The 22149-nt window shown below is 43.0% G+C and overlaps 1 protein-coding gene and 1 non-coding gene across 2 annotated transcripts in view; both read right to left on the reverse strand.

Annotated features, from left to right (window-relative positions):
* The window catches only part of LOC124596630, a 197874-nt gene that overhangs the window by 75656 nt on the left and 100069 nt on the right, over positions 1-22149 (reverse strand). Inside the window, exons 4-6 of the mRNA XM_047135859.1 lie at positions 20180-20402; positions 18786-19005; positions 16782-17013 (exon numbers count right to left, since the gene is read on the reverse strand). Of these exons, the coding sequence (XP_046991815.1) occupies positions 16782-17013; positions 18786-19005; positions 20180-20402 (675 nt within the window). The remainder of the gene's footprint in view (positions 1-16781; positions 17014-18785; positions 19006-20179; positions 20403-22149) is intronic.
* Trnak-uuu lies at positions 2133-2207 on the reverse strand. The gene has a single exon. It is a non-coding gene; the product is annotated as a tRNA-Lys (tRNA).

A 22149-nucleotide genomic window follows, 5' to 3' on the forward strand; every position in this document is an offset into this window, starting at 1 on the left:
GACTGGGACCAAAACGTAAGGGCGTAGAATTAGACTGTTTAGCATTTGATGATGACATGGCACTGATCGCACAAGACATTACCGATGCACAGAAACAGCTAGAATTATTACAAGAACAGGCAGCTAAAATAGGATTACAAATTTCATTTGAAAAACAAAATTTATGACTGACATCAAAGATGCACCTTCTGATCTCAAAATTGGTAATAACTACATCTCTCGAGTAAAAGAATTTAAATATTTAGGTGAATGGATTGCAGAAAATTGTAATGAAAAGAAATCTGTCAGATCAAGAGTCCAGAAAATGGAGACGGCGTTTCAGTTAACAAAAAACATTTACAACAAAAAGAGTCTCTCGTGGAACTGCAAAATACGACACTATACAACAGTAATTAGACCCGAAGCTCTCTACGCATCTGAGACACTAAACCTTCAACACAGAACACTAAAAGAGGAATTAGAAGTGAAAGAACGTAAGATAATGAGAAAATCCTAGGACTAAGAACTAAAGATGGGGTACATTATCCAAAACCCAATGCAGAAATATATAAAAGTATCTTCAAAATAACAGACACAATGCGCATGAGAAGAATCCGATTCATGGGGCACTTAGAAAGAATGGACTCAAACAGGTTAACGCACAAAATCCATACATTTTTAAAGAACAAAACTACAAGACCGAACTGGTACAAACAGACGGAAAAAGACCTAAGAGAATTAGGGTCTCCAAATCTACATGACAGAAATGAAATCAGAAAAATCACAAACACACGGGGTTTTGAGGAAGAAGAGAGAAAAACTAACTGACATACATGGTCTACGCAACGAAAGCTAGCCCATTCGTTGTTTATGAAGGAATACTGGGCGAAAAGGAAGGCCAACAAATGTTGATTACGCGTGGTCCTAAGTGATCCATCCGCGAAGAAGAAGAATTAGTGAGTTATAGCTACTATAACACAACGATGGCACCATAAATAGAGACAGAAGGAAAAAGTACCCGAAACGACCGTCTGGAGTAACATGGTATGGAATTGTAATGACGAAAATTTCAAATCTGGAGAACAAGAAGAAGTGTTTGAAACGTTGTGCTTCTGTAAAAAGAGAAAAAAAAAAAAAAACGAGTGACCAAATAGGGTGTAAAATGAAAAGGTACTAAACAAATTAAGGAAGGAGTAAAGTCTGAGATAAAGTATTACTAAAGGAAGGGGCAAGTTACTGTGATTTCTGCTACGATATCCGCTAAAAGTAGTTGTAAACGGCGAATATAGTAGAGGAAACAGACTAGAATATAATAAACATATTAAATTAGCTGTTGCGTGTAGTAGTTACGCAGAAATGATTAGGAACATATATGAAAGACATCAAACCAGACCCAAGCTGGAGAGCAATTGTGACTTACCGTTCATTGTAGTCAGGCTTCGGCGGTAAAGTGAACGCATGTCGTATTGTATGACAGCCTCAAGTCACAATAGTACATCCACAACCTACGGCAGCGGAATTGTCTGTGTGATACAGAGGAGCGGAGTATTTTATTGGAACATGTTATCTACGATTACTTAACGGCTTCCCTCTTCATCTTAATCCGCGACAGCTAACACTTAACTGATAGGACTGCGCGAGTCATCCTGACTCTGCAGATTCCTTCGAACGCGACATGACATTTGTTTTCCTCCTCAGATACCTACAACGGATAATTTGGGGTAATTTACAGTGCCAATTAGAGTTCTGGGAAGCTTGTATGGTTACAAAAAAAATAATAGTTCAGATAAAACGACTTCTTTTTCAAAAACAGACAGACATTTGAAGTACTTACGTACTCAGCAAGCCTGAAAATGATCGTGTCTACTTGCAGTACATAGTCCAACACTACATTGCCCGTTAGATTGTTTCTACGTAATCACAGGCATGTGCTTTCTTGAGTACTTAAAATTAAGATGAAAATCCAAAGTCGGCCAGAGAGTACAGCAGTGTTAGTAAACATTGCAACATTATGTGACGGTAGTATCTGTTCCCGAAAGAACAGTTACCGTGAATGACCATGCAGCTTTGCTAGAAATGAAATGATAATTAAATGGACACTCTAGTTGCAAACAGGCGTTGATGTACTTCATTGGGGACATGTTGAAAATGTGTGCCCCGACCGGGACTCGAACCCGGGATCTCCCGCTTAAATGGCAGACGCTCTATCCATCTGAGCCACCGCAGGCAGAGAGAATAGTGCATCTGCAGGGACTCTTCCCTTGCACGCTCCCCGTGAGATCCACATTCCCAACATGTCCACATCACTATATTCGTAGTGCGCCTAATAGATGTTTGCCCATCATACTCATTACTCGTGGCAGATTAATTTACCAAGTCCCGTACGAGTTCGGGCATAGCTTGTGCGTTCGCACAAGAAGGTCAATGGCCGGGAAGCGATATTTTAACTATATATGACGGTAGTATCTGTTCCCGAATGAACAGTTATCATGGATGACCATGCATCAGCGCCTGTCACCTCTGTGATTACACCTCCGAACTGCGTAATACGTAACTTGCTGGTTGTTTCTAGATGGTAACATCTCTTCATTGTATAATTTCATCCACACCCGTACTCTGCAAACTAATGTGAAATGAAAGGCAGCGAGTGCTTCCATTACACAGGGTGGTCAATTGATAGCGACCGAGCCAAATATCTCACGAAATAAGCATCAAACGAAAAAACTACAAAGAACGAATCTCGTCTAGCTTGAAGGGGGAAACCAGATGGGACTATGGTTGGCCCGCTAGATGGTGCTGCCATAGGTCAAACGGACATGAACTGCGTTTTTTAAATAGGAACCCCCATTTTTATTACATATTCGTATAGTACGAAAAGAAATATGAATGTTTTAGTTGAACCACTTTTTCGCTTTGTGATACATGGCGCTGTAATAGTCACAAACGGTTAAGTACGTGGTATCACGTAACATTCCGCCAGTGGGGACGGTATTTGCTTCGTAATACATTGCCCGTGTTAAAAAGGTCCGTTTACCAATTGCGGAAAAAGGTCGACATCGTGTTGATGTGTGGCTATTGGACGACATGATCCAAGTGTCCCGACCGTTCGCCGGATAGTTACGTGTTCAGCCACATGTGAAAGTCCACCACGACCTGCAAAAAATGATGATCCCCAAGTAGGTATTTTAGCTGCTGTCGCGGCTGATCCGCACCCCAGAAGCAGACAAATTGCGCGAGGACCGGGAATCTCAAAAACGCCGGTGTTGTGAATAATACATCAACATCGATTGCACCCGTACCATATTTCTATGCACCAGGTATTGCATGGCGACGACTTTGAACCTCGTGTACAGCTCTGCCACTGGGCACAAGAGAAATTACGGGACGATGACAGATTTTTGCACACGTTCGATTTACCGACGAAGTGTCATTCACCAACAGCGGTAACGTAAACCGGCATACGCACTATCGGGCAACGGAAAATCCACGACGGCTGCGACAAGTGGAACATCAGCGTCCTTGGCGGGTTAGTGTATGGTGCGGCATTATGGGAGGAAGGATACATTATGGGAGGAAGGATAATTGGCCCCCATTTTATCGATGGCAATCTAACTGGTGCAATGTATGCTGATTTCCTACGTAATGTTCTACCAATGTTACTAGAAGATGTTTCACTGCATGACAGAATGGCGATGTACTTCCAACATGATGGATGTCCTGCACATAGCTCACGTGCGGTTGAAGCGGTATTGAATAGCATATTTCATGACAAGTGGATTGGTCGTCGAAGCACCAATACCATGGCCCGCACGTTCACCGGATCTGACGTCCCCGGAGTTCTTTCTCTGGGGAAAGTTGAAGGATATTTTGCCATCGTGATCCACCGCTAACAACATGCGTCAGCACATTGTCAGTGCATGTGCGAACATTAAGGAAGGCGAACTACTCGCTGTTGAGAGGAATGTCGTTACACGTATTGCCAAATGCATTGAGGTTGACGGACATCATTTTATGCATTTATTGCATTAATGTGGTATTTACAGGTAATCACACTGTAACAGCATGCGTTCTCAGAAATGATAAGTTCACAACGGTACATTTATCACATTTGAACAACCGAAATAAAATGTTCAAACGTACCTACGTTCTATATTTTAATTTAAAAAACCTACCTGTTACCAACTGTTCGTCTAAAATTGTGAGCCATATGTCTGAGTATTACAGCGCCATCTACCACAAAGCGAAAAAAGTTGTCCAACTAAAACATTCATATTTCTTTACGTACTACACGAATATGTAATAGAAATGGGGGTTCCTATTTTTAAAAAAGGCAGTTGATATCCGTTTGATCTATGGCAGCGCCATCTAGCAGGCCAACCATAGCGCCATCTGGTTTCCCCCTTCAAGCTAGACAAGTTACATTCTTTGTACTTTTTTCGTTTGACGCTTTTTTCATGAGAAATTTGGCCCGGTCACGATCACTGGACCACCATGTATACGCATTACGGTTCAGTTGTATCCTATTCGCGTAAGATGCGCAAGAAGAAAGATTTTGAAAATGACTTCAGACTGTACTTCGTGGTTCCTATTGGAGCAATACGTTATACGGTCTATACTGGTTTTTGAAATTGTTTGAGTACGTTTTTGCTAGATAGTTGCCGTCGGTATTCCAGCGACATCCAGTTCGGGTTTCAGCATCTCAGAGACAGGTCGAATATATCTGTGACCCTTCGTGCTACTCTGTATACGCTCTGCGTGCCCTGACATCATTATCTGGTATAGATTCCGCACACTTGAGTTATATTCTACAACAGATCACACGAATATTTGTAAGTAGTCCTCACTGCAAACTAACTGCATTTTCCTAGTATCATAGTAAACAACCGAAGCCGGCATATGCATTATCTACGACTGAGGCTTCGTCATCTTTCAATTTCACATCAACACAAATTATCACATTCCGGTATGAGTTATCTAATTCCAGGTGTCACTTGTCAATATTGAAGTAATAGGTTACGAAGGTTTTTTTCATTTTGTGGAAGGAGTAGCTTTACATTTATGGACATTTAAAGAAAGTGATCAATCTTTGCACAACACTGAAAGGCTACCAAGATCTGACTGAATAATTGGACAGCCTTTTTCCGGAATAACTTCATTAGAAACATCTATGTAATGCGTAGAAAGTCGGTGGTTACTATTAATATTGTTTTCCATGTCTTTAACAGGCGACATGAACAGTAATGTTACAAAAACACTTACTCATTGAAGTTATTTTCACATCTTGTAAGGACTCCCCATGCAATATACCATGCTGCGTGCTCCTTATCGACATATCCTCAGCACAGACACAAATTTCATTGGAAAGCAGATGTAGTCTTAGTATCGTTAATAGGCGTCTGCGAGGGACCGAGCGAAGCGCTTTTTGAAAGTGTACAAATACTACAGCGTCCTGCTTTCCTTGCCGTCATCGGAGAAATACGCGAGTTCTGAATCGGTGTAGGTTGGCGCATGGAGATAATTCTGTTCAGCTGTCTCACTATGTTTCAGTTCATAAAATGCTATGACGTTCAGCAACGGGCCGACATCAATATTTTGTAGATCACTTCTCATAGCCTTCTTGTGGACTGTTTCTATCGGTCTATTCTTCAACCCACCTTTTGACAGATGACCTCAATTCCTAGCCTTGGTTAGGTTAGGTTAGGTTATTCCCACAAGAATTCGGGCTTGGTGTGTATCCGCACTGAGAGAATTGACCTTTGGTGACCGTCAACTTTTTGACATAGACATGCATTGTCGTGCCTGTTCTTTTGGACACGTCAGAAGGAACAGGCACTACATACCTGCATCAGACTGGCATTAATATCAGTATTACTTATCTTTCCTGGGGTAAAGGAATAAAACTGATAATGTACGCCTGGATATTTCATGGTCTAGGGGTAGCGATTTCCTATTACAATCAAAACGCCCTTGGGCCCGAGTTCGAAACGCTCCACCCTTAAATTCTGATTAATAATCAGCGTTCCCGGCCGAAGACTTCCGACGTAAGAAGTCATGGCCTTGTCAAAGAGGGCGAGTAGGAGCGGACAGAGGTTGAGAGAGCTCCTTTGTCCTGGGGTGGGAAACTGCCCCTAAAAGCGGAAGACTTGACAATAAGCAGTGGCATGAGGATGCAGAAGGAAACGGAAACTACTGAATTAGAGGGACATAACGTGTATCGACAGGACAGGTGGCCTGTATTTGAAAAAGTGTGGTGATGATCTCTCCATTGGCAAAAGAGCCCGGAATAGTCCCACATTCGCATTTCCGGAAGGTGACTGCCAAAGGGAAGGTGACCCTGAGAAGAAGATTGAATAGCCAACGAAAGGATAACGTTCTACGAGTCGGGACGTTGAATGTCAGGAGCTTGAATGTCGTAGGGAAAATCTGGAAAAGGAAATGCAAAGGGTCAATCTGGATGTAGTAGGGGTCAGTGAAGTGAAACAGAAAGAAGGCAAGGATTTCTGATCAGGGTAATACCAACAGCAGCAGAAACGGATATAACGGGAATAGGATTCGTTAAGAATAGGAAGGTAGGGCATAGAGAATGTTACAGTTGAATGATAGGGTTGTTCTTGTCAGAATCGGCGACAAAACAAATAGGACAACGATGGTTCAGATATACATGCGACGTCGCAAGCTGACGATAAGAGACAAAGTATGTGAGGATATCTAATAGTTATGGGGGCCTGGAATGCAGTTGTAGGAGAAGGAGTAGAATAACAGATTACAGAAAAATATGATCTTGGCACAAGGAACGCTAGAAGAGAAAGACTAATTGTCTTCTGTAATAAATTCCAGCTAGTGATAGCGAATACTGAGAGTCAGAAGAGAAGGAGATATACTTGGGAAAGACCAAGCGATACGGTAAAATTTCAATTAGATTACTTCATGGTGAGACAGTGATTCCGAAATCAGAAACTGGACAGTAAGGCGTAAACAGGAGTAGGTACAGACTTAGGTCAAAACGTAAAAGACCAAGCGATACGGTAAAATATCAGTTACATTACATCATGGTCAGACAGAGATTCCGAAATCAGATACTGGACAGTAAGGCGTAAACAGGAGTAGGTACAGACTCAGGTCAAAACGTAATAGACCAAGCGATACGGTAAAATATCAGTTAGATTACATCATGGTCAGACAGAGATTCCGAAATCAGATACTGGACAGTAAGGCGTAAACAGGAGTAGGTACAGACTCAGGTCAAAACGTAATAGACCAAGCCATACGGTAAAATATCAGTTAGATTACATCATGGTCAGACAGAGATTCCGAAATCAGATACTGGACAGTAAGGCGCAAACAGGAGTAGGTACAGGCTCAGGTCAAAACGTAATAATGATGTAGAGAAGGCTGAAGTTCAAGAAATTACTCAGGAATTACCAATACGCAAAGAAGTTGGATACAGAGGTACTAAGGGATGACGAGACAAACTTGATGTTCTCTAAGGCTATAGATACAGCAATAAGGTATAGCTCAGTTGGCAGTACAGTTGGAGAGGAATACACATCTCTAAAAAGGGTAATCACAGAAGCTGGAAAGAAAAACATGGGTACAAAGAAGGTAAATAAGAAGAAACCACTGGTTACAGAAGAAATACTTCAAGTAAAATAAATAGGAAGTCCTCGGCAGCTGAGACGAAATGCCTACATGAAAAATGTGAAAAAATCTAATAAGACATGATTGTCGGAAAGACTGACATGGCATATGGGAAAGTCAAAGCAAGGGCGGTAACATTAACAGTGCAACGGGATTCCTCTGTTAAATGCAGAGGAAAGAGCCGACAGGTGGAAAGAGTACATTTAAGGTCTCTATGAGGAGGAAGATTTGTATGATGTTATAGAGGAAGAAACAGGGGTCGATTTAGAAGAGACAGTGGATCCAGGGTATTAGAATCAGAATTTAAGGGTGCTTTGGGGGACTAAATATCGAATAAGGCACAATTAATAGATAACATTCCTTCAGAATTTTTAAAATCATTGGGGAAAGTGGCAACGAAACGACTATTCACGTTTATTTGTAGAATATATGAGTCTGGCGACATACCATCTCACTTTCGGAAAAATATCATCTGCACAATTCCGAAGACTACACGAGCTGACAAGTGCGAGAATTATCACGCAATCAGCTCAAGAGCTCATTCATCCAACTTGATGACTAGAATAACACACAGAAAAAGCGAAAAGAAAAAGAAAATTGAGAATGTGCTAATAACGATCAGTGTGGCTTTATAATCGGAAAAGGCACTAGAGAGGTAATTCTGAAGTTGTGGCTGATAATGAAAGCAAGACGGAAGAAATATATAGACACGTCAAAAGGATTTGTTGACCTGTAAAAGCGCTGACAATGTAAAATGGTACAAGATGTTGAAAATTCTTAGAAAAATAGGGTAAACTGTAGGGAGAGACGGGTGATATAATGTCTCTGAGCACTATGGGACTTAACATCTGTGGTCATCAGTCCCCTAGAACTTAGAACTACTTAAACCTAACTAACCTAAGGACATCACACACATCCATGCCCGAGGCAGAATTCGAACCTGCGACCGTAGTGGTCACGCGGTTGCAGACTGAAGCGCCTAGAACCGCCTGGCCACACCGGCCGGCCACGGGTAATATACAACTTGCTTAAGAGCCAAGGGGGAATACTAAGAATGGACGACCAAGAACGCAGCGTTCGGATAAAAAAGGAAGTAAGACAGGGATGAAGTATTTCCCCCCTACTGTTCAATCTGTGCATCGAAGAAGCAATGATGGAAATAAAAGAAAGGTTCAGGAGTGGAATTAAAAATGAAGATGATAGATATCAACGATGCGATTCGCTGATGACATTGCTATCCTGAGAGAAAGTGAAGGAGAATTACATGATCTGCTGAATAGAATGAACAATCTAATGACTAATGAATACGGATTGAGTAAATCGCAGAAGACGAAACTAAGTTGCAAAAACGTGAACAGAGAGAAACGTAACACATGGTGGTCACGAAGTAGATGAAGTTAAAGAATACTGCTACCTAGGCAGCAAGATAACCAATGACGGACGGAGCAAGAAGACATCGAAGAAGATTGGCACTGGAAAAAAAAAAAAAAAAAAAAAAAAAATGAATTCCTGTCCAAGAGAGATCTTCTAGCAACGAACATATGTCTTAATTTGAGGAAGAAATTTCTGAGAATATACCTCTGGAGTAGAGCATTGTATGGTAGTGCAACATAGGCTATAGGAAAACCGGAATAGAAGAGAATCGAAGCATTTGAGATGTGATGCTACAGCCGAATGTTGAAAATTAGCTCGGCCGATAAGGTAAGGATATATATACTAAGATGGTATCTGTTCTTTCGGACATGTCGGAAAGGGCAGACACCATCGGTGACCATGCAGCTAGTTAGAATGAAATTACAATGAAATGAACACCCTCAGCTGCTTACAGGCGTTGACATACGACAACGGCAACAGATGAAAATGTGTGCTCCGACCGGGACTCGAGCCCGGGATCTCCTGCTTACATGGCAGACGCTCTATCCATCTGAGCCACCGAGGACACAGAGGACAGCGCGACTGCAGGGATTTATCTCTGGCACGCCTACTGCGACACCCACATTCTCAACGTATTGTCCCGCACTACATTCGTAGTGCCCCGCCCATTATACTCATTACTCGCGGCGCGTTGCCGATTCCCGTAAGAGTTCGGGCACTGTTTGTGCATTCACACAGAAGAAGAAGATGATCAAGTGGCCGGTGAGCCTTAACTATATATACATATATATATATAAGATGGTATCTGTTCTTTCGGACATGTTACTCATGTTGGCAACTGTTCTCGATTCGAACTCTGGAACATTTAGTTCGACTTCTTTTGTAAAGGCATTTCGTAAGGCTGCGTTTAGCAACTCTGCTTTGGCGGCACTGTCTTCGGTAACATCTCAATTGCTATCGCGCAGAAAAGGCTTTTTACATCTACATTTATACTCCGCAAGCGAGCCAACGGTGTGTGGCGGAGGGCACTTTACGTGCCACTGTCATTACCTCCCTTTCCTGTTCCAGTCGAGTATGGTTCGCGGGAAGAACGACTGCCGGAAAGACTCCGTGCGCGCTCGAATCTCTCTAATTTTACATTCGTGATCTCCTCGGGAGGTATAAGTAGTGGGGAGCAATATATTGTATACCTCATCCAGAAACGTACCCTCTCGAAACCTGGACAGCAAGCTACACCGCGATGCAGAGCTCCTCTTTTGCAGAGTCTGCCACTAGAGTTTGCTAAACATCTCCGTAACACTATTACGCTTATCAAATAACCCTGTGACGAAACGCGCCTCTCTTCTTTGGATCTTCTCTGTCTTCTCTGTCAATCCGACCTGGTACGGATCCCACACTGATGAGCAATACTCAAATATAGGTCGAACGAGTGTTTTGTAAGCCACATCCTTTCTTGATGGACTACATTTTCTAAGGACTCTCCCAATGAATCTCAACCTGGCACCCGCCTTACCAGCAATTAATTTTATATGATCATTCCACTTCAATTCGTCCCGTACGCATACTACTAGATATTTTACAGAAGTAACTGCTACCAGTGTTTGTTCCGCTATCATATAATCATACAAAAAAGGATCCTTCTTTCTATGTATTCGCAATACATTCCATTTGTCTATGATAAGGGTCAGTTGCCACTCCCTGCACCAAGTGCCTATCCGCTGCAGATCTTCCTGCATTTCGCTGCAATTTTCTAATGCTGCAACTTCACTGTATACTACAGCGTCATTCGCGAAAAGCCGCATGGAACTTCCGACACTATCTACTAGGTCATTTATATATATTGTGAAACGCAATGGTCCCATAACACTCCCCTGTGACACGCCAGAGGTTACTTTAACGTCTGTAGACGTCTCTCCATTGATAACAACATGCTGTGTTCTGTTGGCTAAAAACTCTACAATCCAGCCACACAGCTGGTCTGATATTCCGTAGGCTCTTACTTTGTTTATCAGGCGACAGTGTGGAACTGTATCGAATTCCTTCCGGAAGTGAAGGAAAATAGCATCTACCTGGGAGCCTGTATCTAATATTTTCTGTCTTATGAACAAATAAAGCGAGTTGGGTCTCACACGATCGCTGTTTCCGGAATCCATGTTGATCCCTACAGAGTAGATTCTGGGTTTCCACAAATGACATGACACACGAGCAAAAAACATGTTCTAAAATTCTACATCAGATCGATGTCAGAATATAGGCCTATAGTTTTGCGCATCTGCTAGACGACACTTCTTGAAGACTGGGACTACCTGTGCTCTTTTCCAATCATTTGGAACCTTCCGCTCCTCTAGAGACTTGCGGTACATGGCTGTTAGAAGGGGGGCAAGTTCTTTTGCGTACTCTGTGTAGAATCGAATTGGTATCCCGTCAGTTGAGTGATTTCAGTTGCTTTTCTATTCCTTGGACACTTATTTCGATGTCAGCCATTTTTTCGTTTCTGCGAGGATTTATAGAAGGAACTGCAGTGCGGTCTTCGTCTGTGAAACAGCTTTGGAAAAAGTTGTTTAGTATTTGTGCTTTATGCGTGTCATCCTCTGTTTCAATGCCATCATCATCCCGGAGTGTCTGGATCCACTTACTGATTAACGCAAGACCAGAACTTCCTTCGATTTTCTGGCGAGTCGGTACATAGAATTTTACTTTTGAATTCACTGAACGCTTCACGCATAACCCTCCTTACGCTAACTTTGACATCGTTTAGCTTCTGTTTCTCTGAGAGGTTTTGGCTGCGTTTAGATTTGCAGTGAAGCTCTGTTTGCTTTCGCAGTAGTTTCCTAACTTTGTTGTTGAAACGCGGTGAGTTTTCCCCGTCTCTCACAGTTTTACTCGGCACGTACCTGTCTAAAACGCATTTTACGATTGCCTTGAACTTTTTCCATAAACACTCAACATTGTCAGTGTCGGAACAGAAATTTTCATTTTGATCTGTTAGATAGTCTGAAATCTGTCTTCTATTACTCTTGCTAAACAGATAAACCTTCCTCCCTTTTGTTATATTCCTATTTACTTCCATATTCAGGGATGCTGCAACGGCCTTATGATCACTGATTCCCAGTTCTGCGCTTAGTGAGTCGAAAAGTTCGGGTCTGTTTGTTATCAGTAGATCCAAGATGTTATCTCCACGAGTCGGTTGTCTGTTTAATTACTCGAGGTCATTTTCGGATAGTGCACTCAGCATAATGTCACTCGATGCTTTGTTCCTACCACCGTCCTAAACATCTGAGTATCCCAGTCTATATCTGGTAACTTGAAATCTCCATCTAAGACTGTAACTTGCTGAGGAAATTTATGTGAAATGTATTCCAGATTTTCTCTCAGTTGTTCTGCCACTAATGCTACTGAGTCGGGAGGTCGGTAAAGGGAGCCAATTATTAACCTAGCTCGGTTGTTGAGTATAACCTCCACCCATAATAATTCACAGGAACTATCCACTTCTACTTCACTACAGGATAAACTACTACTAACAGCGACAAACACGCCACCACCAGTTCCATGCAATCTATCTAAACACCGTCTGTGCCTTTGTAAGAATTTCGGCGGAATTTATCTCTGGCTTCAGCCAGCTTTCCGTACCTATAACGATTTCAGCTTCGGTGCTTTCTATCAGCGCTTGAAGTTCTGGTACTTTACCAACGCAGCTTCGACAGTTGACAATTACAATACCGATTGCTGCTTGGTCCCCGCATGTCCTGACTTTGCCCCGCACCCGTTGAGGCTGTTGCCCTTTCTGTACTTGCCCAAGGCCATCTAACCTAAAAAACCGCCCAGCCCACGCCACACAACCCCTGCTACCCGTGTAGCCGCTTGTTGCGTGTAGTGGACTCCTGACCTATCCAGCGGAACCCGAAACCCCACCACCCTATGGCGCAAGTCGAGGAATCTGCAGCCCACACGGTCGCAGAACTGTTTCAGCCTCTGATTCAGACCCTCCACTCGGCTCTGTACCAAAGGTCCGCAGTCAGTCCTGTCGACGATGCTGCAGACGGTGAGCTCTGCTTTCATCCCGCTACCGAGACTGGCAGTCTTCACCAAATCAGATAGCCGCCGGAAGCCAGAGAGGATTTCCTCCGATCCATAGCGACACACATCATTGGTGCCGACATGAGCGACCACCTGCAGATGGGTGCACCCTGTACCCTTCATGGTATCCGGAAGGACCCTTTCCACATCTGGAATGACTCCCCCCGGAGTGCACATTGGTTTTGTTCCCATCCCTTGCAGCCATATCCCTAAGGGTCTCCATTACGCGTCTGACGTTGGAGCTCACCCTCTGCGACCGCCCAGATCTTGCTGACTGAGGGGCAACCTCTGTAACAGGACAAGCTTCGAATAACTACGTCAACCTACACCCTACTGAATCTGCTTAGTGTATTCGTCTCCCTCTGCGATTTATACCCTCCACGCTGCCCGCCAATACTAAATTGGTGATACATCGATGCTTCAGATCGCGTCCTACCAACGGGTCCCTTCTTCTAGTCAAGTTGAGCCACAAATTCCTCTTCTCCCTATTTCTATTCAGCACCTCCTCATTAGTTGCGTGATCTACCCATCTAATCTTCAGCATGCTTCTGTAACACAATATTTAGAAAGCTTCTATTCTCTTCTTGCTTAAACCATTTATCGTCCATGTTTCACTTCCATACAAATACTTTCAGAAAGGACTTCCTGACACTTAAATCTATACTCGATGTTAAGAAATGTCTCTTCTTCAGAAAAGCTTTCCTCGACATTGCCAGTCTACATTTTAAATCCTCTCTACTTCAACCATCATCAGTTATTTTGCTCCCTAAATAGCAAAACATTTTACTATTTTAAGTGTCTCATTTCCTAATCCAATTCCCTCATCATCACCTGATTTAATTCGACTACATTCCATTACCCTCGGTTTACCCTTGTTGATGTTCATCTTATAACGTCCTTTTAAGACGTTGTCCATTCCCTTCAACTTGTCTTCCAAGTCGTTTGCTATCCCTATCAGAATTACAATGTCATCGGCAAACTACAAAGTTTTCTTTTCTTCTCCATAAATTTTAATTCCTACCACAAATTTTTCTTTTGTTTCCTTTACTGCTTGCTCAATATACAGATTGAATAACATCGGAGGTAGTCTACAACCCTGTCTCACTCCCTTCCCTACCACTGCTTCCCTTTCATGCACCTTTTCAATAACTGTAAAGTAAGGAAGATATGTTGAACTTTATAGCGAGTTAGAGTAACAAGACAATGTTCCTTCAATAGAAAGCCATATCCAGAGTAATAAGAACATAATATATTCTGTTTTGTTGAAAATTAATGATCCAAAGAAGGTCTCAGTACAGCATCCCTAAACATTAATTCAGGGCTCTTTTCGTAGCAACATATTTTATCTCATATATTAGTTGTTACGCGAGCAATAACAAAGCAGAGAGCCGGCGAAAAACCGAACCGTATGACTTCAAAGTACAGAAGCGGCGCACTTCATAAACCTTCCACAAAAATGAGTTTTTTTGCACGCATTTGCACATAAAATCCGAACAGTGAACATACAAATGGAGCCATTAGCTGAGCATTGATTTCAGCCCAGTTGAGGTCTTTTGTAAAAGAAATTAATCTATTAGCACAGTTTGTTTGGGCGCCAGCTCCAGTTCGCCTCTCGAATCTTGCTTAATATACTGTAACACTGCTATAGTAAAGGTGTTCGATTCGATGTGTAAACGCCCTCTGGTTCAGGCTAAACCAAAAACCTTACCCCATTTTCCTAGCTCATGTAAGAATCGAGCATCAGGTGCCTGCCCCCTTGCCGCCAAAGCGCGATAACGTGCGGGACATTGTCAGACATATTTGTACAGGGTGGAAGCGCTGTAACGATTAATTTTTATGAAAGGTCTATTGAGAGGTAATATCATCCCTCAAATCAAAATGTCTGTCTTCACGAGAGAATAAAGAAATTCAGTTTACACGAGTATGACAATAGTTCACTGAGGGACTGAAATATAACTTTTTTTGAAACTTCCTGGCAGATTAAAACTGTGTGCCGGACCGAGACTCGAACTCGAGATCTTTGCCTTTCACGGGCAAGTGCTCTACCAAATGAGCTACCCTAGGACGACTCACACCCCGTCCTCACAGCTGTAATTCCGCTAGTACCTCGTCTCCTACCTTGCCAGGAAGTTTCATATCAGCGCACACTCCGGTGTAGAGTGAAAACTTCATTTTATAAAATATTTTGTTTTCCCTATGAACTGATCACATAGATTAGAAAAAAACTACTTCATAAAGGTGAATATAGGTCTCGTTAGAGACAAAAAGAGAAATTGTACCATTCTATAGACAAGAAGTGTATATATCTCTTTCCATATAGGTACCTGAAAGTAAGGCAAAGATCTGACAAAATGGCTGTATTCAATTTATTTATTTTATAAAAAAAGCTTCCTGTTGTATAAGTAATTCAATCATTTTTCAGAAGTATTGTATTATTGCTGTAACAGAACCTTAACTGTGTGAAGATCTGAAATTTCTTCTAATGCAGCGTCTTACAGGTTGTGTGTTTATAAAACGTGTACAGTTTGGTAACAAAGTAACTGTTAATTGTACCAGAGATCTTTTTAGCAACTTCCTTTGTTATTTGAACTGGATGACTAGTGAAGCAACTTACACTCTACCAGAGAAAAATAAATAAATAGAAGTAAGTGAAGAATATTACAACATTGTACAGATTTGAGAGCTACTAAAAACACTGAAGACTAGACTGTTTTACCAGTTGCGACTGGCGTCTGATTTTTGCACCACCGCTGTCTTAATTTAATGCTACATAAATTTCATAGTCCTTTATCAGTAGGCCTATGCCTGTCAGCGACAGCAAAGGACCTGAAATAGCTGAACGGAATGAACAGTGTGTTGAAAGGAGGATATAAGATGAACATCAACAAAAGCAAAACGAGGATAAAGGAATGTAGTCGAATTAAATCGGGTGATGCTGCGGGAATTAGATAAGGAAATAAGACGCTTAAAGTAGTAAATGAGTTTTGCTATTTGGGGAGCAAAATAACTGATGATGGTCGAAGAAAAGAGGATATAAAACGTAGATTGGCAATGGCAAGGAAAGCGTTTCTGAAGAAGAGAAATTTGTTAACATCGAGTATAGATTTAAATGTCAGGAAGTCGCTTCTGAAAGTATTTGTATGGATTGTAGCGATGTATGGAAGTGAAACGTGGACGATAAATAGTTTAGACAAGAAGAGAATAGAAGCTTTCGAAATGTGGTGCTACAGAGGAATGCTGAAGATTAGATGGGTAGATCACATAACTAAAGAGGAGATATTGAATAGAATTGGAGAGAAAAGAAGTTTGTGGCACAAATTGACTAGAATAAGGGATGGGTTGGTAGGGCATTTTCTGAGGCATCAAGGGATCACCAATTTAGTACTGGAGGGCAGCGTGGAGGGTAAAAACCGTAGAGGGAGACCAAGAGATGAATACGCTAAGCAGATTTAGAAGGATGTAGGTTGCAGTAGGTAGTGGGAGATGAAGCTTGCACAGGAGAGCTGCATCAACCCAGTCTCAGGACTGAAGACCACAACAACAACATGCCTATCATATGACGCATGTAACGATTCCACTCTCCAAACGTCTTGAAATGGTCAGAAATGTGGTAAGGTTGGCTAATCTTCAGTGACTCTTTAAACGTTGTCTTGAGAACATCAGTGTTTCTTCTGTTTCTGGTTCGGTTTGCTGCCTTTGAAGAAGGAAACTACCCGCCGCGTGACGAAGTAGACGACGTAGAGTGTGAGAGCGGCGACCGCCAGAACGAAAGCGACCACGTCCAGCAGCAGCAGCTGCCACCAGTGCAGGTCGAGGGCTGCGCTCCGCAGGTGAGGGGCTCCCTTATGGCGGATCACGTACTCGATCCACCACACGGCACGCTCCAGAGAGTCCGCCTTGTGCTCGCGGAACACAGCCGACAGCGTCTTCATATTATCTTTGTATCTGTGGAGATAATACACAATGGCTGATTTAAAGAAAATACCCGCACAAAAACAACATGATCCTAAATTGCTAACTACGCCAAACAGTAGTTGGAAAATAGAAGAACATACGATCATTGACCAGTGCAGTAGTTTTCCACCGAGAATTTCCAGACTGGTTCGATGCGGTCCGCAATGACTTACTCTTCTGCGCCAGTCTGCTCATCGACGAGTAGCACTTACAAATGGTTCAAAAGGCTCTGCGCACTATGGGACTGAACATCTGAGGCCATCAGTCCCTTATACTTAGAGCTAGTTAAAGCCGTCGGCACACGGACCGTGCATCCGAACGTTGAGCGAGCCGAGTTTCTGATTTCATAGCGTGGAATAGCACGTTCAAGAGTCTTACCGAACGTGCAGAGCAATATCTGGCATGCCAGATATTCTGAGCGTGCGTCTGAGCGTTATCCAATGAGATGGCACAATGCCACCTACGTCACACGCACGCCGTCTCCCTTCAGTACAGAGTTGTGAGGCGCCATATTGGCATTCATTTCAAGCTTATATGTATATGTGCCGTTTCTGAGCACCAGCAAATTCAGAATCACTGGCAAACTCGTTGTTAACTGTGTCATTCGTTCCAATAAAGTAACGAGAAACATCATATTCGTGGCAAGAGAATTATTGTAACTTACGTATTATAAGAGTAGGCTATTTGAAGGCAGCGACACACGGAAGATCCACCGAAAACGCATTGTTCTTGGTACAATTTGTTATAATTAAATTTCAATTAGTAACATATCTACGATAAGGTTTACTGCAACGGGTAACACACATTGATTACTCGTAACGTGTGTGTTGTTGTTTTAGCGTAATGATTAGCGTCATTGTCTTGTATTGATTTGAAAGTTGAGGCAGAGGTTCGCGTCTTGACACTCAAATTTTATTTCCTAACATTCGCGTTTTTATTAGGTTCTGACTCTTTATTATTAGTTTAATATAAGTTTATACCATAATATTTGATGTTATGTTAATATAAGTTCACCTTTTTTTGAGGGGTGACTTTGTTAGATTGGCTTAATCTACAGGAGAGCTTGCGCTACTTGTATAAAGATATTTTGCTCCTTTTTCTTTTACGCTTTGTAATTCACATGTTGCAAAGATTCTGCTACTGGGTAGGAACAGTGATTAAGTAACACTGACCTTGGGGTTTTACTGAAATGTGGGAATGATGAATAATGTTTATCTCATGCGGAGAAGTATTCCAAATCTGTACCGCACTGTTTGTAATGAAACTTTTATATGTCTCTGTCCTTACTGATTGGACATGGTACTTTCCTTTTCGTGGACGATGAAGGAAATGTGCGTTTTAATAGAGCTAACGTGAGAATTTTACGCGCGCCCGTTGAATAAATAGTGTGATTTACGAACTGGAAACATCCCTCAAGTGCCGCTGGAGTGCGTTGCGATCGCGTATACCACGTTCGGGCCCACGTACCGTATGCACAAGCTGCATCGTTCCTGAGCGTTCAGCAGCACGTTGAACTTGGCACGCTCAACGTTAACGTTCGACAGCACGGTCCGTGTGCCGACGGCTTAAACCTAAGGACATCACACACATCCATGCCCGAGGGAGTGTTAGAACCTGTGTCTGTAGCGTTCGCTCGGCTCCAGACTGTAGCGCCTAGAACCTTAAGCATTATTATTCACGAGTTCAGATGTGATGAAACGTGTGTCACATCGTTGAAATAACGTATGTGACAGTATATTGCCTTGGAGCCGTGAGTAACTTACTTTGATTCCTCCAAAACGGTTCGTACGGCGGCCAGCAGGTTGTCCTTAGTGAGGTCAGGGTAGTCCAGCCTGACTCCAATCTCCGCCTGCGAAATCTTGGCGGCGTTGAACGGCTGGTCGGCGAAGAAAGGTATGACCACAAGGGGAACAGCGTGGTACGTCGCCTCGTTCATGCTCTGAAGACCTCCTTGCGTAATGAAGAGGCGGACGTTTGGATGAGCTGTGGGCAAAGAACGCCATGCTGGACTGTGACATGGTGTGGAACTCCACGTGCATACAAAGAACTTCAACTACTATACGAGGATAAATGATACATTTTAAACTGTTTTAGAGCCGACTAAATTTCGAACCCAATCATACATTTAGATATAGACCTGCGTTTTCGTTGAATTAGCTTCACTTCGATGTGAAAAGGATGTAAGCACATAATCGTACGGGAAGATTTTGCTGCGCCCTCGTAATGCAGTATCTTTCGCAATGCATAACAACGGCTTGCCATCATAGTCCTTCCCGAAAATATTCCATCGTAATCCATACCTCGCTTAACTCTGATTGTGTAGGCACATATGTGTTTACTGCACTACAGTGTTACGCTGGGTGGAACATTTTCCCTCCTGTGGAAAGGAGGGAAATCACCTTTGTTCTATCGGAAGGGACTATTTTTGAGCTCCCCAGACGTATTGAAAACATTGAGAAATAAATGTTACAAGTTTTATCAGGATCTTAATACAGTAGACCAAGTGCGATTTCCACTGACATTTACAAATGAGGTCTTCATTTTTATAAAATGAAGTTACTTATCCTAAAATATATTTTCGTTTAAGAAGTGTTTAATCTGTGTCTTCTATTATCTATGTGATAAACTCGTACAGCTTTAACAATCGTTTATCTGCAGCTGTCATACAAACGACAGTTAACGATTCAGTATAGATGAGTCAGCAAAATCAAGACTATCCTAGAACCGAATAGGAGGGCTGTGTCATGAAAGTGTTACCTAAATTTTTCAAGACTAGTTTCGGGATGGTTTCTTCGAAAAGATTTCCGCTAGACAGATCGACAGCTGTTTCTTTATCAATACTTCTAGCTAGAAAAGGAAGAAGGCCGTGTGAACTAGAGCGGTCTTCAACCAGTGAATTGGCATTTGAGAGACGTGAGTTTCAGATCCCGTTCGGACATCGAGATAAAGGAGTTCGCTGATTTTGCAAACACAGTTCACTTGAAAACGGGAATGACTCCCTACAGAAGGACACAATCCATTAACTTCCCATCCTTATTCTGTCCAATGTTGTATTCCATGTGTAATGACCTTTTCGCCAAAGGAATGTAAAACACTAACCCTCTTCGACTGGTAACTATCTTTAAATTTTGATGTATCTAGCAGGATGAAATCTCACCCAGCACGGATTGTTGCGGCATCCACTTGCTGACCATCACGTTCTGCGGCTGTGAAGTCAGTGTGTCGTTCTCCCACTTCCAGAGGACGCGTTGCGGCAGCTGTCTGAACGCCTCCAGAAAAGCCTGGAACTTCTCCTGGGGCAGTGCGTTGCTCCGGACGTTGGATCCAAGACTGACGTAGATGACGCCGTGTTCGGCTCCGTCTATGAATTTCTGTATGTTCTACAATATAGAAGATTAATTTGGTATAAAACGGGCAACTGCTTGCAACAACTGCTTGCAACAAAATTTTTTTTTTTTTTGATTCTACTTCATATCTGACATTTGTGCTATAACTCATGTAGCTATCAACATTCACCCTCTAGCATTTCAGTGGGAGATAATTGTGTGTTATGGCAAGCGTAAGAGCGATAAATGTCTTCTGGCAGCAGCTCGAAACTCGGCAACGGCAGGAATGTTTTGGTTTATCGTTCCACAATATTCGTGTTTAGTGTGGTCTGGATTCCATTACCGTCATGGGAAGAGGGAAACTATGATTTCAAGGGAGCTGTACTCAACACCATGATGAGCCTCAGCAAACCTGGCGACTACCGCCCAATAGGACAGACACGCTGAGGTGACGAAAGTCATGAGGTACTCCGCCTTCAGGCCACGAGTGGCCTACCGGGACCATCCGACCGCCGTGTCATCCTCAGGGGTGGATGCGGATAGGAGGGGCGTGGGGTCAGCACACTGCTCTCCCAATGGTCATGATGGTATTCTTGACCGAAGCCGCTACTAATCGGTCGAGTAGCTCCTCAATTGGCATCACGAGGCTGAGTGCACCCCGAAAAATGGCAACAGGGCATGGCGGCCTGGATGGTGACCCATCCAACTGCCGACAACGCCCGACAGCGCTTAACTTCGGTGATCTCACGGGAACCGGTGTATCCACTGCGGCATGGCCGTTGCGCAAAAATCATGGGGTACCTCCTAATCTTGTGTCAGACCGCCTTTTGCCCAGCGCAGGGCAGAAACCCGATGTGACATCGACTCAACAAGTACTTGCAAGTCCCCTGCAGAAATATCGAGCCACGCTGCCTCTAGAGCCGTGGTGTACAACTGAGAAAGTGCAGGATTTTTCTTACGAACTGACCTCACGCTTATGTTCCATAAATTTTCAATTAGATTCTTGTCTGGCGATCTGGGCGGTCAAATCATTCACTCAAATTACCCAGAGTATTCTTAGAACTAATGGTGAACTATAGTGGCCCGTTGACATTACATAGGTGTTAGGAAATATGAACACGTATGGGTGAAATTGGTCTCCAAGTAGTCGAACACAAACATTTACAGTCAATGATCGGTTCCTTTGGGCCAGAGGACCCATTCCGAACCATGTAAACACAGCCACATCGTGCTGGAGCTACCACCGGCTTGCACAGTGCGTAGTTAATATGCTGATTTCCGTCGTGTGGCCATTATCACTCAGTAGCAGCCGACCGAGACAGACGCTTTCTTGAGTGTAAATTTAACATCTAATAGCCACAGTTCTCGCGTTTTAATTTGAGTCGGAAAGTAAACCGATTTTGTGACATATTACACGTTTCTAATCAGAGAAAAATTATTTAGTCTCACCTGAGTGCTTCGGTAGTTCGTGCGTTTTTGTCAGGGACTGCAGTAGAGTTGCCCAGCACCTGCCGATAGTCCTTTTATCCGCATAGTTTAGTTTTCCACGGTCTTTAGTATGGAAAGGGACTGCGATTGTTGTGTACGGATGCAATCCGAGTTGGCGACACTTCGCTCTCAGCTTCAGGCTGTGATGGCTTCTGTTACACAGCTTGAGGCTGCAGTGGATGGGCACCACTGTTGTGGGCCAGCCGTAGGGATCCAACGGACGTCTAGCCCGTCAGAGTCCTCCGATCGGTCCTCACCGGTGGCCAACCCAGTTACTGCTCGCACTGGGGCTGCCCCCTCACCTGTGGTCAAG

Source organism: Schistocerca americana, chromosome 2 (assembly GCF_021461395.2).
Source record: "Schistocerca americana isolate TAMUIC-IGC-003095 chromosome 2, iqSchAmer2.1, whole genome shotgun sequence".
NCBI lineage: Eukaryota > Metazoa > Arthropoda > Insecta > Orthoptera > Acrididae > Schistocerca > Schistocerca americana.